General features: G+C 43.6%; 1 protein-coding gene across 20 annotated transcripts in view; it reads right to left on the reverse strand.

The window, feature by feature from the left end:
* Positions 1 to 18,265, reverse strand: part of IKZF2 (IKAROS family zinc finger 2) — a 116,291-nt gene that overhangs the window by 94,790 nt on the left and 3,236 nt on the right. For 8 of the 20 annotated variants that reach the window (XM_040561307.1, XM_040561308.1, XM_040561320.1 and 5 more), the window contains one exon: positions 17,742 to 17,846. The exons of 1 other annotated variant lie outside the window; for it this stretch is intronic. In XM_040561307.1, the coding sequence (XP_040417241.1) occupies positions 17,742 to 17,846 (105 nt within the window). Of the gene's footprint in view, positions 1 to 14,498; positions 14,595 to 17,512; positions 17,708 to 17,741; positions 17,850 to 18,265 lie in introns of those variants that run through there. 11 more of the 20 variants (XM_040561304.1, XM_040561303.1, XM_040561306.1 and 8 more) reach the window with 5 other exon arrangements.

Below are 18,265 nucleotides of genomic sequence, written 5' to 3' on the forward strand. Positions count from 1 at the left end.
CACGCACTAGATGATGACTTTCAGAAGAGTAAAAAGCAGGTACCAAGTTATCACATCCTCCCCTCACACGTGGCTTTTGTTGGGGTAGATGAGAAAGCAGACGGGGAAATTAGAGCTGGACAACAAACACCACGAATGTAAGACACAAAGCTTATCGTTAAGGAATGTTCCCGTTTGCAGCAACGGTTGAGCTGGCTAAAAATAATAGTAATTTAAACTCAAAAGAAAAATGGAGGCGTTTTCCATTAAAATTGATTTTTCAACTTGTTCTAACAAAAGGTAGAGAAAGGTTGAAAACAAAGGACAAGGAAATATAATATTAAAGTACTCCAATGCTTTGTAGCTCTTAGCTAAGGTCTGCTGAAGTCAGTAGGTAAGTGCCTTCTTACTGGTGTAATTGCATCTTCTTGCCCCATCCACAATTTCCTCTGCAAGATCAAAACTGGACCAGCTCAGCGCCTTATGCTGCACAACCCAGCCTTCCACAGAGAAGCAAAAACGCTACTCCCAGCGTCCCTTACAGAGTCTATTATTTATCAGCTACAAACACCTGTACTCTGAGATAAAGCAGGTTTCCAGCTCTCGAGATCAGAAGATAACTTACAACAGCGTTTTGAAAACACGTTTGCCCAACTGGGTGCAACTCAGAGCAAAAAGGGAAGCCCTGCAGGACGCGGTGGCCTCTGATGGTCGAACCCATGTAATGTTAAACAGAGACCGAATGAGGAGGGGGAGCGAGGAAAAGGAAGTGTGCACACACCACGGCTTTGCACTTACATAACGTTTCCTCTCCAGAGTCCTTTACAGAGAAGCACCACCTGAATCTTCATCATCCCCATCTCGCAGGGATGAAACTGAGGCAGAGAAGAGGGGGAATTTCCCAAGATCAAATGGTTGCTGCGATAAAGGAAAGGTCATGCTAAAAGTCTTACGGGCTTTCAGGATGATGCTAACACTATTATCCCCGGTTTTCCAGTGGGAAAGAAGGGTCCTACCATGTAATTGCTTTTCCAACACTTCAAAGGACATTGAGCTTGGAGTTCAGGGAAGAGGAGGGTGTGGAGAAGGGAAGACGAGCCTAGTTTCAAACCTTTGGTGCGCATTTATAATGTCGTACAGAAACTGCATTTCAGGATGGAATGATTATTGATTTCTTAATGGATTACTGCTGCACAAATTTACACTCCCCCCAAAAACATCAATCTTAGGATAATAATTATAAACCTATCACGGGGTATAGAGCCTTCTGACTGAGTAGAAACTTATCGCTATCTGCCGGGAAATGGCCAGTTTTCTGTTTCTCCTGCTCCAACCACATTACAGCACGGTAAGGAGCTACTGAAAAATACATGCCACTATAAAACAAAGTTTGTCATAGCCACAGGACACACCTCCAGTCAACTTTCATTAAACGCACTCTTTTAAACGGCCGCCCTTAAGACAGTGCTTGATCCATTAATGAACAAGTTAATTAGTTATTAGAACCCTTTTATGTTATTTTTACCATAGTAATGAAGCAGCCACAGCACAGAATGAGACTCCTTAATGGGCAACATACATTCACAAACCCACACACACTCACTTTTTCTGCTTGCCAGCCTACAGTCAAATGTTTCTGTGGCTTTTTTATTTATTTTTTAGGGAAGGCACCCATGGAACAGACTTGCTACAAGCAGCATCACTGCAAAAACTACTGAATTACCCAAAGGACTCACATTGACTTCAAGAGGGGACAGACCAAACCACTGGAGACGGGCACTATGCAAATTTATAAATGGTTCTAAAACAAAAAAAATCAAGATCCCACTATGAATACCACCTACTTCCCATCCCCTGTTTAACCAGAAACATCACATGAGGTTATAGTTCACCTGTGGCCCCCGGGCTGACAGTGATCTGCGAAGGGCTGGCTGTGAAACCAGTGCCTACCTGCTGCTGGTCCCATCTCTGTGAGGGGCAACCACCCCTCGCCAGTCGACAGAGGAACAGAGCAGCCAATTCACCACCTCCTTGCCCCACAGGGATACCTCTGAGCTGAGATCTCTGAGCTCCAGCCACCAGCACAGGTCAGTGTACCTTGCCCTCTGCAGAAACTCCAGCACCAGGAGCTCCCAGCCCTGCTCAGACATCACCTTGTCCCTGTGAGAGACCATGTAGTACACTGATTGATTCAAGCTAAAAATACCCCCATTTCTGTTTCTTTATTTAAAAACAACCAAACCAGCCAGCCTGACAGAGAGCAGGGCATGTTTAACTCTACCTTAAATGCAAGCCTTAAGGAGAATCATCTCTGTTAGAAGGGCATGCGGGCCACCTGGCAGCCATAACATCTTCAAACTGTCTTAGATAAATTGCTCAAAGTACTAAGTGACAGCCCACAAGTCCAACACCATTAAATCAGGTGAAATCCTGGCACACACCAGCTTATTTTCAAGTGCCTGCCATGCTGTTTGACTGCTGTTCGCCCCAGTTGCGCCCTGTTCAGCACCAGGCCCACTGCACCCAGCACAGAGCCTCACTACAAGCAGGGGTAATGGTGTCCAGAGAAGCCAAGTGGCAGAACTGAAATGTGAAGACAAGGTAGGACCTGATTGTAATCTACCTGCTCCCTTCTGTGCCTAAAAATGTCACATACAAATGTAGCCAGTTGAGGTTTCCCCCAGAGTAAGCTTGTCACTACCTACATCTTGCCTCCACGGTGTGGGTCTGCTCTAAAGGGGGCGGAAACAGACGGAGAACCTTCAACTGTGGGCTTGGGATCAGGTCCTCAGTTACTTCTGACAAAGCCCTCCAGCTACATGGCACAGGATCGTCACCTTAAGTCCCATTTATCTGAAAGGCTACAATTCAATTAACGCACCAACTTCTTCCCCTTTCTCAGAATCTCCCCCCACCCAGGACCTAGACACAGCCACCATAGGAAAGCAAGAACATCTCCAACACACATCATGTTCTGAAAAAGTGGTTAGCAAACAACAAAAAAAAAGTCACAGAAAGCAGCATTCTCCAAGGTACACAGGCCACATAAAATAAAAACAAAGGGCCCAAAGCGTAACACTTGCCATCAGCTTCAATTAGCAGCAAAGTGGGGTTTGGGAAAACAAGGGCCTCTTCAGAGCTGCTATAGGGCAAAGATGAAATCCCAGAATTAAAAACAAAATCCCCACATGCACATTAATATTCAGAGGCAATTACCTTTCAGCTTAAAGTCAGCCAACATGCATCTTACTACAGCAGCTCTTAAAGCAATCTTGTTTACAATTGGAAATGGATTACATTATCTCAGCTCCGCCTATCCACATAATGCAGAGCAAACTGTCAAACATAAAATTACAAAATGGTTATTGTAAGGTATCCCCTTCAGCATAAGAATTAATTTGACCTATTTTATTACTAAATTATTACTCCCACACAAATTTTCTATCACAGATATCTATCAGCGCTGACATTTATATTCCAGCGAGGCACTCTCAGATGCATATTTTCTTCTTCTCCATCTCAAAGGTGTATTGAGCAGATTTGATGTAAACAGCCTCCTGCCAAGCTAGTTAAAATCTTTAAACTTTATACATACAATTAGATTGTGACAATAAGCATTCGCTTTAAAAAAAAGAGATCTACACAGCTTCAGATTCTGAAACAAAATGCTTCACAAGAAATATTAATCTGCATTTAAGGAGGACCTACAGATATTTTCAATCCAGCTCTGGCAGGTTGTTCTGATTGTCACCCAGAGACATGATTTGACACAGTGGCCCTGATTAACAATGTGCTTAAGTCCTATTAAAGCCAATGGGAGTTAATCAGCTGTTTAAGGGCTTTGCTAAATCAGGACCAGAACAGGAGATGTTTCCAAAAAATCTGGGCCTAAACTGAACACACACTAATTAGCTGCACACACCAATCACATGATTACGGATGAAACACAGTTGTTTAGCATTTACAACAGCACACTTTGTGGGGAATCATTTAGAAATAACTTCTAATTACCATTCTGTAGCAGGTCCCACACTGCAGTATAACCCACATATACCATGGTAATTGTAGTTGAGGGAATGTTTTTTTTGTTGTTTGTTTGCTTTTAAATCCTGCCATTAATATTTGCCCAAATTCTCAAGTGGATCAAGATCTGACCCTTTTGGAACTTTGCTGTGTTCGTAGTGGGAACAGCTGAGCGCTCAAGCTCTCCTTTCTTACTGCTACTTTTTTGCTTGCAGACAGTATTCACTCTTGCATTTCCAAATGTAAGATTTGTACTCTGTGCCGCCTAACGACTTAAGCTGGGCGCTCAGGAAACAAACAAATTGGCACAGATTTGCATATTCAGGATTACAGATACCAGCAGTGAATTTCTAGCAACTTACTGTTCCTACAAACCAGGAATTGCTAAAATTATCAATGATCACAGCAGTTTATCTGTTTGACATGAACCAGGATTGCCAAGTCTCACTTTCATGACCGCTAGCCTGCTAGGTACTGCTTTTTCTTAGCACCAAGTGACTATAAAAATCTAAATATCTAAATAAGATAATATCTAAATAAGATAATATCTAAATCTAAAAAAATCTAAAAAAAAATCTAAATCTAAAAAATCTAAATAAGATAATATCTAAACAATAACATCTAAATAAGAAAAAAAAAAAAGCATTCCCAGCCCTAGAGGTTGCTGAATAGCCATGCCTCAGTGGAAAACAGCTCAGAGACAAGAAAATACACTGAAAATTACATTTATTAAAACAAACAAACAAAAAAAATCTCATGGCATGTAAGGCAATCTTGCAATTTAAAACTTGACTCATGATTGTGAAAGTTTGGAGTTGGCATGCCAACTTGGTGAGCCATCTGCTCACCAACAATTTATAAACGAGACTGCTGCCAAAGCCACCCGATTACTCAGTTCTAATATTAGTGATGCAACTAAAACATGCTTGTAGGATTTTTTCCCCCCTGTGAACCAGGAAGCACAGGAAAAAATTACATAGGAAAAGTTAAAAAGAAAACAGGGAAAATGTGTTTTTACTTCTTCAAATCTGATTATTAGGAACATTCAAGATTAATTCAGACCTTCAGAACTGAAGGTACTCTAAAGCAGTCAGAAAGAAAAAAAAAATCAGTAGAGATTACAGCAATGAGAAAAGGTAAATCATGTACTCTGTATCCAATGTCTATTTCTTCGTTAGTGATTCAAATGATAGTTAAAATAAAAACACATTATGCTAAAAAGCAACTCAAAATAGTATTTAATACATTTGAACAAATGAAAAAATCCAACAAACTGTGTGTGCAGGCTAGCAGGTACAACTGCTGATTTTACTACTGATGCTAATTTTACCATTAGAAATGGGCAATTCGGGATAAAAGCACTGCTTTAAACAATTTCTTTCTTATTAAAATTCCAGGTTACGTACAACAGTGAAAAACTGCTGGAAGTTAACCTATAGCAAATAATCCTTGGGGCAAAAGATACCATAATGAAACTGCATGGAAAATTACTCACTCATTTTTAAAACATGAGTCACAATTCAGTTTTGTTGGCCTGAAACTCCAGATGCATCTCCATGGCAAGCCCGCAGCAAATCCCAAAGCACGGCCCCTATTCCCCGAGCTCGGGGATGTGCTGCTACAACAGTAACCCAGGCACACGCAGCGCCAGCCCTGCCACACCGCGTCGTCTTCCCATCAAGTCCCATCACAGCCGAACCACCAGCATCATTGTCAGCAGAACTAGGACATTTCTGAGTGCTTTGCAGGGCACAGAAGCAGAGCTGAAAGCACAGGGAACCCTGGCTGTATTAATTAATAGGACAATGACAGCAACGAGCTTCCTGCTTTACACCTTGCTCTGTCGCTGCCAAAAGGGGTAGCTTTCAAATCTGCGTTTTGAAATTAAAATGCATCATCATTACACAATTACTGTTCTAATTAGCCTCCTCAACAACAGATCAGCTTTATTTACATTTAATTTGGGTTAATGAGTTAGTTGTAGTTTTATCTGAAGGATAATAGGGGAGAATTAATAATTGCTTAATCCACACAAAATTTTGTTGTTCACATAGTGCATAAAATTCTGAAAAACGCTTCTGAACCCTAGCCAACAACCACCAGCATATTTTCACTATCTGAAAGCAGCCAAAGCTCAGCAAATGTTACCATATTACATTAGAGTAGATTAAACTATTTATGTATATAATTAGAATTATTATTATAAACTACCATCGTAATTATAAATTGACATTTCATTGCCAGCTCCTAAGGAAGCTTTCTCCCTTCCAAAACACCTGGCCAGGACGATTGATTCAGGTCATCCCCTTGCTCACCTACCGAGACTTATTCCACTTGGAGCTGCACGAGGAGGTCACACAGATGCCCAGGCCGGAGAAGAAATGGGCTTCTTGCCTTCCCCATGCGTCCTGTATCTCTCATACCTTTCTCCCCAGGGAACCCTAGTCTGCCTCTGAGGCAACTTGAAGTCCTCGATGTTTAACCATGCATTGGTTTAAAAAGATTTTCAATTTTTGATTTACAGATGAAGTTTTGTGCTGCACATTCTCAATTTGGCTAGGCTTCCCCTGCGATAAGGCAGACCTTACGGGCTGGCAGGTGGGAAATTTTGCAAGAACCCTTCGGGGGTGAGTAGGAGAGCCTGAAGTCAGACCGCATGTCCTCGAAAACACTTTCCTGTTGGCAAGCCCAGCCTTCCTCCACCCAAATCTGAGTTCTGACCCCACCACAGGAAACCAGTCAGAAATTCCTCGGTGTATGAGGAGGGAATCACTTACACCACTGGTTGCATAAAGGCATTCAGATGCAACAGCAAAGAGAACCAAGCAACATTCAAGAACTTCAGAAAGTAGAGCAGAAGAGAGGGATCAGCATCAGCACAGTGGAACAGACACCCTAGCCCATCGCTGAAGCCTTGCGGAGCAGACACGACTTAAAACTCAGGGATCTCCCTGCATATAATCACTAAAGAACCTGGGATATGGCAACCCTCTTTCATGTTCCTCAACGAAAATGTTACTTTTACTCCTTTCCTGAGGCACTGGGCAGTGCTGTTCTAGGCTACGCTGCCTAAAAGAGGGTTCTGCTGCAGAAGTGGTTGCATTTGGGACACAGATAAGGTGTCTCGACATGACGATGAGCAAGTGCTCTACAGAGCATCGTTATAGATTATTTCCTGGAATGCACTGCAGTTCACTTTGGTTTTGAATACAGATGTGATATATATATTTACTACAGCAAAAATCTCACTACTATCGATCTCTTTATAAATATTTAATGGTTACCAGTCACAAGCTAAATTTAAATAACAATAGCACTAATGACATTAAATAAGTGAAACGCTTTAAAAGTGTGAGACAAAAAAAAAAAAAGCGAATGCTTTTTTTCCAGGACTTTAACCCAAGAGCAGCAAGACGGCAACCTGAAACCACGTTACGTGCTGATGGGCTGAGTCATGTCTGGTCTCACAGTCCCACCAGCGAGGTGATTTTGCACAAACATCTAATCAAAAGTAGGTTCTGCGAGCAGCAGGCTTCGCAGAGACTGGCTTCTAGCAACTTTTTCCCATGCAGATCCTTTGACATTAGAAAAGGGTGGTGCTTAATAGCTTTTCCTTCAGTGGAGGCAGAATTTACATCTCTCCTCTCTTTCTGGCTTCCTAATTTCATAAGGCTTGCATGATTGTAATATTTTTCAAGCCCGTACATCTCTATTGTATTTGACCGAGACTCTCTAAAAGTGCTTTTACCGTGGATTTACACACATCACACATGCACAGGCTTGTCACAAACCAGCGCTGGACACATTTCAGATTGTTTTCGCCAGCTGCCTGCCTACCTCCCCTACCTGGTGTTAGTTATTTATGGGCAGCTGACTGGTGACAGCATTTACACCCTGAGAGTGCTCTGCCTTGGGATACATATACAAGCATGTGGGAATTTTGGAGAAATACAGATATTGTGCAGCTGATAAAATACAAGTTTCAGAGGGCGCAAGAATCAACTCAGTTCTCAAGTACTTGACCCTGTGATAGGCAGCTAGCACATCCTTCTTCTGAACTCGAGCTACCTATAATCTGCCATTTTAAAGTCACACACGAATGATGAAGCTGACTGCCTCCCACCTATAGGAGCTGAATTCATACTAACACTAATTTCTCTAATTTATCTCCACCTCTTCAGCCTATAATTTTGTTCGCCCATTTGTATCTCTTAAACTGGCACCCTTTGTGAAGCTCTGCAAGATTTATTGTTGAAAAGGCATGATATAATGAGGAGATATTACCTTAAACTCTAAAAGAATAGATTATCCAAAGGATAATACCTAACAGTGCTGGGGAGAGAGGCCTGTGTATTTAAGCGAGAGGAAATTTTCAAACAGGGTGTTTCAAGTAAAGCTGATACCACAGCTTGTTCCACTGCAGCTGTATGGAGATGCACTAATCTCACCCAGGAGCCACCTGTGCTGGTTCAAGGTCAAAACACCTGGTAACAATAACCCAATTTGAGGAGATACAACCATAAAACTATTACATGCTGTGCCTAGAACACGTCTACATCTGAAAGGTGATGAGGGTCAAGGCATGGTGTGAATATAAGGCACAAAGGTGTATTCCAAAATATTTCTGCACTTAGGCAAACACAGCACATGTGCCAGATGATCGCAGACTCTCCAGAGAGCCAGGGAGAAAGGCCCCTCACCACAATATTGCACGTGAAATACAAACACCAAACCTAGGAACAGACAATTAAAAGAGGTTTGCAAAAGTGCTCATTAAGATTCGCTCCCCTTCTGAAGTCATTACCTGGACAAAGCAAAACATACACTGCAGGATGTCATTTTTTTTAAGAAACCATGAGGTAAGTTTAAGAGATTATAAAAACAAAGCACGACCACGCACCAAAACCAAACCCTGTTTTCTGCTTTTGCCTGATCCTTCTCCCCTTATCACACAACTGGTTTGCTAACCTGAACAAGGTCTTGACTCTACTGCAACTCTTTCCTGGAAACTTTTAAATCATCGATGACTTCAAGAGAATAGCTATTCTTCCTCAGATGAATAGACTTCGTACCTCTTCTGTGTAAAAACACTTGCTGTTTTCATACAGAAAGAAGCAACCTCTTTCATTTTCAAAAGAAGGGAATTCACACCACCGCACTTGCTGCTCTTTGGACAGAAGGGGGTGTTTAATTCATGCTGCTGGATTTTAAAGGATGCCCAGATAACAGTTACAAAAAATTCTCTAAGTTTGTGTTTTACGGCTAGACTGTTACCTAAGAGAGCACATTTGCTTGCAGAGGTAATCACAAAATGTCTGGAGGCTGAGTTAGGAACTAGGAGACAGTAGGTGTGAATTCTCACTGCACGCACAAACACCACACCTAAAAGTAATCACAAGAAAAATTAGTATGGATTTGGGCATATCAGAGGCTTCTCCAGGCAGCTTTCTGTGCTGCTCACCCCCATAACTCTCACGGACTGAGGGAACAGACATCCCCTGAGAAAAAACAGGGCAACACAACTTCTGATACAATTAGGGTTTTTCAGAAGTTGAGGGAATGCAACAGAAACATGGCCAACAATGAACCAAGAAGGATCCATCCTGCTGTGAAGGGCAGAGCGCAGATATCTTCAGGATAACATTTTTGTTGTTGTTCAAGGGGAAGAGAACAAAGGGGATAAAAAAAAATATATATATATATTCCTCATCAGAAACTCAGGCTTTGTCATGTATGTGCTTTAACTGCAGATGTATCATCCCTATGGTAAGCCCTCCACAGAGCTTTCATTAGCTAGAGATGAAATACAGACTCGTCTTGCTGTCTCACGTGGGAAGAAACCTCATTAGAAAAAAGGTGATAGACAGGACAGGAAGATAGGGTTATGATTTGCTGTGCTTCACTGTGTCCTACCTTCTTTGGAAACTGCTTCAGACTTCTGCCCGCAGGACAAAGGGTGACACCAGCAGCACCAAGATGCAGTCGGGTCTTTTACCCCTGCTACACAAAGCTGCAGTTTGGACAGCAGAGCTGAGTCCTCAAAATGCCTTCTCCAGCCCAGCAACACCGAGGGAAGAGATGTCAACTTTTCCCTTCTCTCTCCCCTGCTGTAGCAGCTACACTTGTGCCCAGGACAGCCTCACAGGTGGTACCAATACTTAAGTAGAAAGAGGGGGACAAAAAACCAAAACAAAAATAACAAAAACACAAAAGGTCTTCTCCCAACTTCTCCAGGTAACCTGAAGCCACGGTCTGTAGTGAATCACGCTCCTCTGCCCATGCCTCGTGCAAAATCCAGAGCTTGCTGAGGACAGGGATTCCTACCTGTCTGGGGAGGTGATGCACTTAAACTCCACTGTCTTTTGTTCACCACTGGCTGGTGGATGCTGAATTTCACCTGCTCCACACCTGGAGCTGTGTGGCCCTAGGACTGACCTCCGATCACCTACAGATAACCAATGCCCTGTTCCTAGGGCACAAGGGGATCCGACCGGCAACTTCAGCTTCACCAGGAGGTGTCCCCACATGCACCGCAAGGGTACCAAGAGCTCTGTGGCCTCTCCGGATGTGCAGAGGACAGAGCAATCGTGAGCTAAAAGAGCAAATGCAATGCACACAGGTGGTGCTCTGCTGGGCCATAGTGGGGGAGTCAGGAGAGTAATGGAACATAAACCCCAAAACTGGAATACAGAGCCTCAAAGAAGAGGTACAGAGAAAGCAAGAGCCAGTTAAAAAGCAGGAGGTTCTGGTTCACAGAAGTTCAGCTGACTTATCTGCACACAGATGAGGGGGATGAATCAACCCCATGCTTTTCCAGGAACAGCGTCTCCTGCTTTACGACAGGCTCCAGCGTACCACCTGTAACACCGCTCACAGGTGACCCTGCCAGCCAGGGCCGTGCTTGCAGCAGGAGCTTCTGCCAGCACTGCTCTGCCTCTGGGGGATTTGCAGCTCTCCAAAGCCACAGGCTGACACGGCGGTGCCAGCAGAGGCCGGTAATGTAGAGCTGGCTCCAAATCAAGGGCACATTTTGCTGGGCAGTGTAATTGGGGTCTGTCCACGCACAGACCTGGTAAGGCTGAGCTGGATGAGAAGAGTTAAAATGTTGTGGCTGCTGCCATGTAAGCACACTGAAACAACAGGGGCTTTAGGACTATCACAATTACTCCTGTGTGGGACAGGAAATAAGCCACACTGGTACTGAGGTACTGCTATCTGTGCCTAATTGTGAGGTTGTAGAAATGAAATTTAAATCAACACCTCAAAGTAGATACTGTAACAGAATTCCTGCTTTTGATGAGGTCTAAATGTGTGCCATCCAAACCTCCACCCTGAGTGATATATGGCCTCTGTGATTCAGGAAAAAAGAGACACAAAAACATGAGAGAAATCCCCTGTGATGACAAGAGTTGGGAGAAAAACTGGGCCCCCCATCCCCTAGCCCAGAGCCGTACCTGCGAAGCCTCGCTGCTCCTCGCTGACAGCCCTAGCTGTGCTCCCTTCCCTTGGGGTGAGCAGCCAGCTGCCAGCACTTCATGGCTCTGGGCGAGGGACAACACGCTGTGGCACAGGCTCAGCGCCACAGGCTGGCAACTGGCCTCATCACTACAGGCGTGCTGCGCTCTCTGAAGTCTTCTACGGAGCTGCCTCAAGGCAGACCCCCTGCAAGAAGTTTCATTCACCCCAATTCACCGAGGAAAATGCAGAAGAGGGGTATGTCATTCCCTCCTGGATAAACACCACTCCTTCCAAATTCCCTCTCTGCAGTAGGAGGACAAGCTCTGCTCACCCTCAGCGATGCGTAAGGACAACACAGGCAGCTGCACTGCCACCTAAAAAGCCTAGCCCTGCAAACAGCCATTTAGCTAGTGAAGGAGACAGCGCCAACGGCCCACAGGAATGGGAAAAAAGGCCTTGATACAATTTCCCAAGAGAAAATACCCATTGATTTCAACAGGAGTGGCACCTTCCCTCATATCTGGGGATGGGAGGGACAGGGCGCTCCGTAACGGGTATCTAGTCATCCAGCCGCTGTCGAAGCGCTGCGCTTCAAGGAAGAAGACTGCTCTTTTCGTTGGCGTGTCTGAAAAGGAACTGAAATTCCAGAAGCAGATATTGAAAACATGCTGACTACGAAGCTACCCAGAAGAGCGAGTGTTGTAACAGGGTGTGTACCAAGGAAAGTTAACCGAACCTGACAGTCCAAGAGAATAACAGAAGCTCCCTAAGAAAGGTGTGTGCTGCAACAAAGCCCTGGCAGATGACCTCTCAAGAGAGTTCCATCAGAATGAATAAAAACCTATTTAATGAGATTAACTGATCAGTTCACTCCACCCTCATTATAACACTCACCGAGAGGGAGGAATGTTTTTACAGCCAAGTATCTGATCCCGTCGGGAATGCCAGAGACACACTGAGAGAAGAGACGAAAAATACACAGAAGTTTCAGCAGCTCCTTGGTGTTTGTCTACACGCAGGGTTTGTATCACAGGAACTATTTCAAGATTATAACCATAACCCTGTAAAGGATCTAGGCTGATGTGAATGAAGCTACAGCCCAAACGGCATCCCAGCAAATGTTTCATTTCCTGGTACTTTTTTTTTTTTTTTTAAATTAAACGGGTGCAACACAACTGTGCAGAGCTTCAGTTTCTTATATGTGGACAAAAATGTAAAGCCCAATCATCACCTTATTCCCCACCTTAAACTTCAAGAAAGGTAATTGGGTTTTGTGAATATTATTCCCCCCAAGCAATTCTCAGGGAGTCTGAGGTTACAAGACTGAAGCAAAGTCAATGCTTCTGTAAGTGTCAACGTAACTCACTTCTTCCAGTTCCCTGCTGCACTTTATCGAGCTCTTCTCACGTCTAAGCTTGTCTTGGTGTAGCATGTCTTTGCCACCCTTCAACCTGAGAAGCCACAGGTATATCTGTATTTAGGCACCACTGTGAAATTCCCCAGCTGACCTCTCTAAACATCACACTGCCAAGGTTGGCAAGTCAGACACAAAGGTCTGGAGGATGTGTCGAGCGAGTCAGAAGCCCATCTCCCTGCACTGATAGCCCAGACCAGCAGATGTTGCCTACCCTGTTCCTTAAAAAGGCCTCCGAGGAAAGAGATTCCTCAGCACCATGAGGTAATCCAGCCCAAGTTTTTAGCACCATATGCAGTGTTTCACACTTTGCATGTATTTGGAAGAACTAGAGACCCAAATCCCCACTTGAGAGCGCGACAGTCGGGCTGCCAGAATCCTTCACGCACTGGCGCCTGTGTCAGGGGAGTGACTGCCTCAAAGCACCGACTCGATTCCTCCCCCTGCAGCCCAGCCCCGACACCCCAGCCACCAGCCCCAAGGAAAAACCTCCTGCAGAGGCTCAGCCACCCCACGCACTGAAAAAACACACACTGAGCCAAAAGGAATCCCAGCGCGAGGTCCAGCCTCACTTGCCTGGGCAGTAGTGCTGGCAATGGCAAGGCTTGTTTGCTGCGTAGCTGAGGCATGAAGCAATCTCTAATTTTACCTGGTTTCATCCCAAAAGGCAGACTCTGTAGTTACGTTTCTTTATCCATACAGATGTGGTGCTGATACAGTGGTGGTACATGAAATATTTTGCTCGGGGCAACACAAGTGTGACAAAACAGGGCTTGTATGACAGTATACAGCGGAAAACCGAAAGTAATCAAGAAAGATGTGGGGTTTTGAAGCTACCAAAAATAAATAAATAAAAAGCAACTAAGAGTCCACCACAGTCCACCCCAACTGCTGGGAATCCAGCACTCGCTGCTTCATAATGAGACCTTGCCTGAGCTCTCTGCAACAGACTCTGGCTGTAAATACTGTTAGAGGAACCACTCGCGCTTAACGTGGCTGTCCCAACAGCTCTCTTGTCAGAAAGCATGATCATTCCCCACCACGCAGAAAATGGAATCGTCTCGTTATGTTCAGCAACTGAGTCAGCCAACAATGCTATTTTCTTAATAAATTATACCTCATAACTTAGTAACGCTTCTAAGCTATTATAAACACATCTTGAAAGCGTACCACAATTTTAATCAGTTCCAACCATCAGATGTTGGGTTTGATATTTATGATTGTTCTGCCTCCATTTTGTTTAAGGGCTCCTTTTGTCTATGAAAGCAGAGATAAGAAAGTTATCTAGGACGCCCACTGTAAAGTCTCTAATTTAAGAGTAAATTTCCTCTGTCCCTGACTGTCAGATACAACTAGCTGCTGTTACTTTCCATAGCATACCAAGCAAGTGGTCTTATAAGAAACAGCCTTCATCCTACACAAAGTGGTCACCAAGTTAAGTATCAAACAACAGAGCCTTGCGGCTTCTAAAGGGGACCCTCTAAGCCCATTTTAACCTACGGGGGAAAAAAAAAGCAGTAACTGTAGTAAGAACTTAGTGTGGTATTAAATAAATGATTTCCAGCCACCTCCTTATAAAAGCCTCTTTTATAACGACTCCCCATCAGCCTTTAAGTTAGCATACCAGTTCCTACTCTGAGGTTCCTGATCGCTTGCAGCTCAGTTCAACACCAGAGGCAACAAGTCTGACTCCCTCGGGCTTTGTGGGGTCCAGCAGGCAGCTTAAGGGCACCCAGGGAACTCCTCAGCACCCAACGCAGAGTTAGTTGAGCAGGCCTTTGGCACCCATCTCTGCGCTTCACCCTTTGAAGGAGTTTTCCTACAGAAGATCCGAAGAAAATCTGGACTTCCAGATTTGGGGCTACGTGAACACATCATCTGTAATCAGAAAGTACAGCACTAATTTGTCTTTTGCTATACAAGAAAGCAAGATGATCCATCAACCTATTCAGTTTGACTATTTACACACATTTTAAATCTTTGCTTACATAAAACTACAATAAAGTATTTTAGAACAGAGCATCTGCCAACATGCATATAACGTTCTGCTAAAGGCAGATGCATACCGTAAGGTGTATGTAAGATCATTAGTTAGCTATGACAGGTGATTTGCTGTGATTTATCTTTCAGGATCACCTCATTCACAAGGAAAATTGAGTGTCGGCCCCATCCATAAGCTATACATGCAGTCTAGATACTTGAAAATGATAATAGGTTAAAGGATGCAGCAGACAACTCTCCACGGCAAGCCAAAATATTTAACCTGAAACCTTTTGGAATAGAACCTGAAAACATCAGTAGCCCAGCCAGAACTCCTACTAACATGGAATAGCCAGGGGCTAATGAGCATAGAAAACTCTTTACCTAGCACATAATTTTACTGTTGCTGGGAGAGCACTGCTCAATTGTTTCGGTACAGATCCAAGAAATTTGCTTCTTATGGTTTTGTCTCTGTTTGAGGCAGACACAAATTAAAGCTAAATTAAGAGCTGTGGTTCAAAGCGAGTCAATGGAACGCGAGAACAAAGGTCAGAACTCAGAGCTCTACCCTGCAGGTGCATATCCCGAGCGCTCAGAGAAACAGGGCCATCCACCTTCTGCGGACAGCTGACAACAGAACTGGGAGCAAAGCCTTTGGAGCCCGATCTTCGTACCACCTCCTCCAGTGGCAAACCCTATGCAGCTGGGACAACGTGCCCTGAGCTTCACAAGAACAGGGGGCTGACAGCAGCGCAATGGCTCTGCTAGAAATTAAGGGGCACTGTGTACAGCACGGCCATTTCCTCCCCTCACGTCCCATCGCTGCTTCACAGGCCTCCTTGCAGCACCACAGCAGGATGGACGATGGCTCATTCCTGTAGCAGTAACTGAAGTCATACTTAGTTTTACAAATTGCCTTTCCTCCTTACTCTCCTCTCTCTAAAAAGGTTTCCTGAACACCACAAATCAGGTGGAAGACTCTGAAGCACAGCCTGGTGAGTTAGTCTGTGCATGCTAGATTCAAGATTTGCCCAAAAACCTTAAGTGAACCACCTTAACAAATGCCACAAAAGCCAACAACCTCTGATCGATACCTTCCATGTTTAACACAGAAACTGCCTCTCCCCAAACCATTCCCAAGCCTGCAAAGAATAACTAAGTGACAACAAATTTAAGATGCTCTTGTTTTGCATGGCTTAAGAACCCCTGGCAGAGCCCCTAATTTTCCAACAGCAGCATGTGCTTAACAAAAAACAGCGACGATGAAGGCAATTGAGACACCTGTGAGATACCACAAAACACATTAAAAAAAAGATATTCACCAAGGCTGTAAACGCATGTGTGTTGCATGAACTAGCGATGCTTAAAAATCATTGAAAACGTTAACACAATGAACATGAAAATATTGAATGCGTTAAAGTATTTTTGCATGACTTCATCCTAGATCTTTTTATTCCCTAATTTGACTCTGGTTTTTAGTCTAGATTATAAAGAAGATTTAAAATGTTTAAAATGGAGCTTTTTTTTCCCCCCTTCCAATGAAGCCTTCCCATTAATAAAAAGGAAACAAAGAAAATGAAGAAAGTGAGTAGTAAAACTTTTACAACATAATAAAATATATCAGAATCCCAGTGCAGCAGGATTGGAATTGTCTAAAGATGCTGAATTATGATAGCTTGTCATATAAAGTTCAGTCCAGAGTATTAGCAATCATATTCTCTAGCAACATGTATATAATTGGTAGGTCTTCATTATAACCCTCAGTTTTAAAGGCTCATAAAAACTGCGTTTTACTCGTAATTTGCAGGAGGAAAGAAGAAATTCTTAAAGGAAAGGAACATCTTTTTCTCAGGAAGAAAGACCTTGAAGGCAATGCACCGTATTTTAAAGCAAGCAACTCTAAGTGCGCTCTGTTTCTTTTGCATGTTTTGATGGGGTATTATACGGGCAGTTTAAAAAGATAAATACATATCTATAGCACGCAGACTAGAAAGAAAATCAGTATCACATGCTATAGAGAGGAACCTTCTGAAAGTATACTGTAAGCAAAGCACACCACGTTATTTTTGAATACAAGTACTGAGGTACTCTAAGGTAAGTATCTCAGTGCAGAATTGTAACCAAAAGTAAAACAAGCAAACAAAAAAGAAAGGAGGCTACTTTATCAAATGTATATAAACTACATTTATTCGCCTCAGGACTACAGCATGAAAAATAATTATAAAAGTATTACGAGCACTTGACACTCGCAGTAGGCTCCTAAATCTCTCCACATTTTCTCAGTTTCTTCCTCGACACTCTAAAACAAAATCCTTTCAGTTTGTTAGCAAGTCAGCTACTGAGTGCCATAAATTTCCAATTATCCCAGCCATCCCTGGACTTGCCAAGGCAAAGCTACGGTAATGAATAGGATGCTGAAGCTTCTATATGGAACAGTAAAACACAACTTGCCGTCAAACCCAGACATTTTAACTTTATACTTTTGCCAGAGTAAAGCCTTTTTGTAAATAGAGCGTGTTTGTTTTCAAATAAAACTACTTCAAGCTGTTTCTGGAAGCACAGTAAATAGTAAAAAAATAATAACAGCAACAATTCGCATTTGGATTTCAAACCTTGATGAAACAAAGCCAGCACACGTCAAGCCTAGCGTTTTCCTACCTGGAACAGGTAAAGACCAGCTCTCAAATGCCACCTTGGGATAGCTCAGACTAGTAATCCCGTTCATGTTTAGATGAGACACCAGCATGAACAAGAAAAAAAAAATCTACCCCGTCCTCTTCTTTTATTAGCAAAGCCTAGAGCGGTGGTTAAGACACGGAAAGCAAGCTGAGGACCCGGACTAACCCAAACACGCTGCTCGAGAGAAACACGTTTAAAAGAGACTTACTGCTTGCCATGTGACTTGGTGAGGTATGCTGCCCATTGGGTGTACTGGAGGTGAGGTCAATAGCCATGTTGGAGTGCTCCCTTTCGGGTGAAAGCTCATTGTCACCTGCTTTCACAAAACAAGTCACCCATAAGTTTCTGTCCCGCAAAGAAACCCCCTGATTAAGAGCTATGCCTCGCTGGCTCCCTGCGCCCGTGCCCATCCTCCCTTTGCGAGGGGAGCCTTACAAAGCCTGTGCAAACTGGGTTCTCAGTGGCCACGAGTACATATTTAACTGACTGATTTTAAGGACCCCCTCAAACCTACTGTCACCAGTCTCTTATGAAAAATCCTGCCCCAGCTGCTTTGTCTTAACAGAAGCTAGGATTACTTCTCCGTTTGCAAACACTGAGAATCAGGACGGGGCAGGAGCGGGCTGAAATATTACTTTACAGGAGAGACCTTCCCCTCAGAGGCTCCAGCTAACTGACAGTTAAACAACGCACTCAGAAAGACGCTTTGCTCTGACACAGAAAACAGGAGAA

Source organism: Cygnus olor, chromosome 6 (assembly GCF_009769625.2).
Source record: "Cygnus olor isolate bCygOlo1 chromosome 6, bCygOlo1.pri.v2, whole genome shotgun sequence".
NCBI lineage: Eukaryota > Metazoa > Chordata > Aves > Anseriformes > Anatidae > Cygnus > Cygnus olor.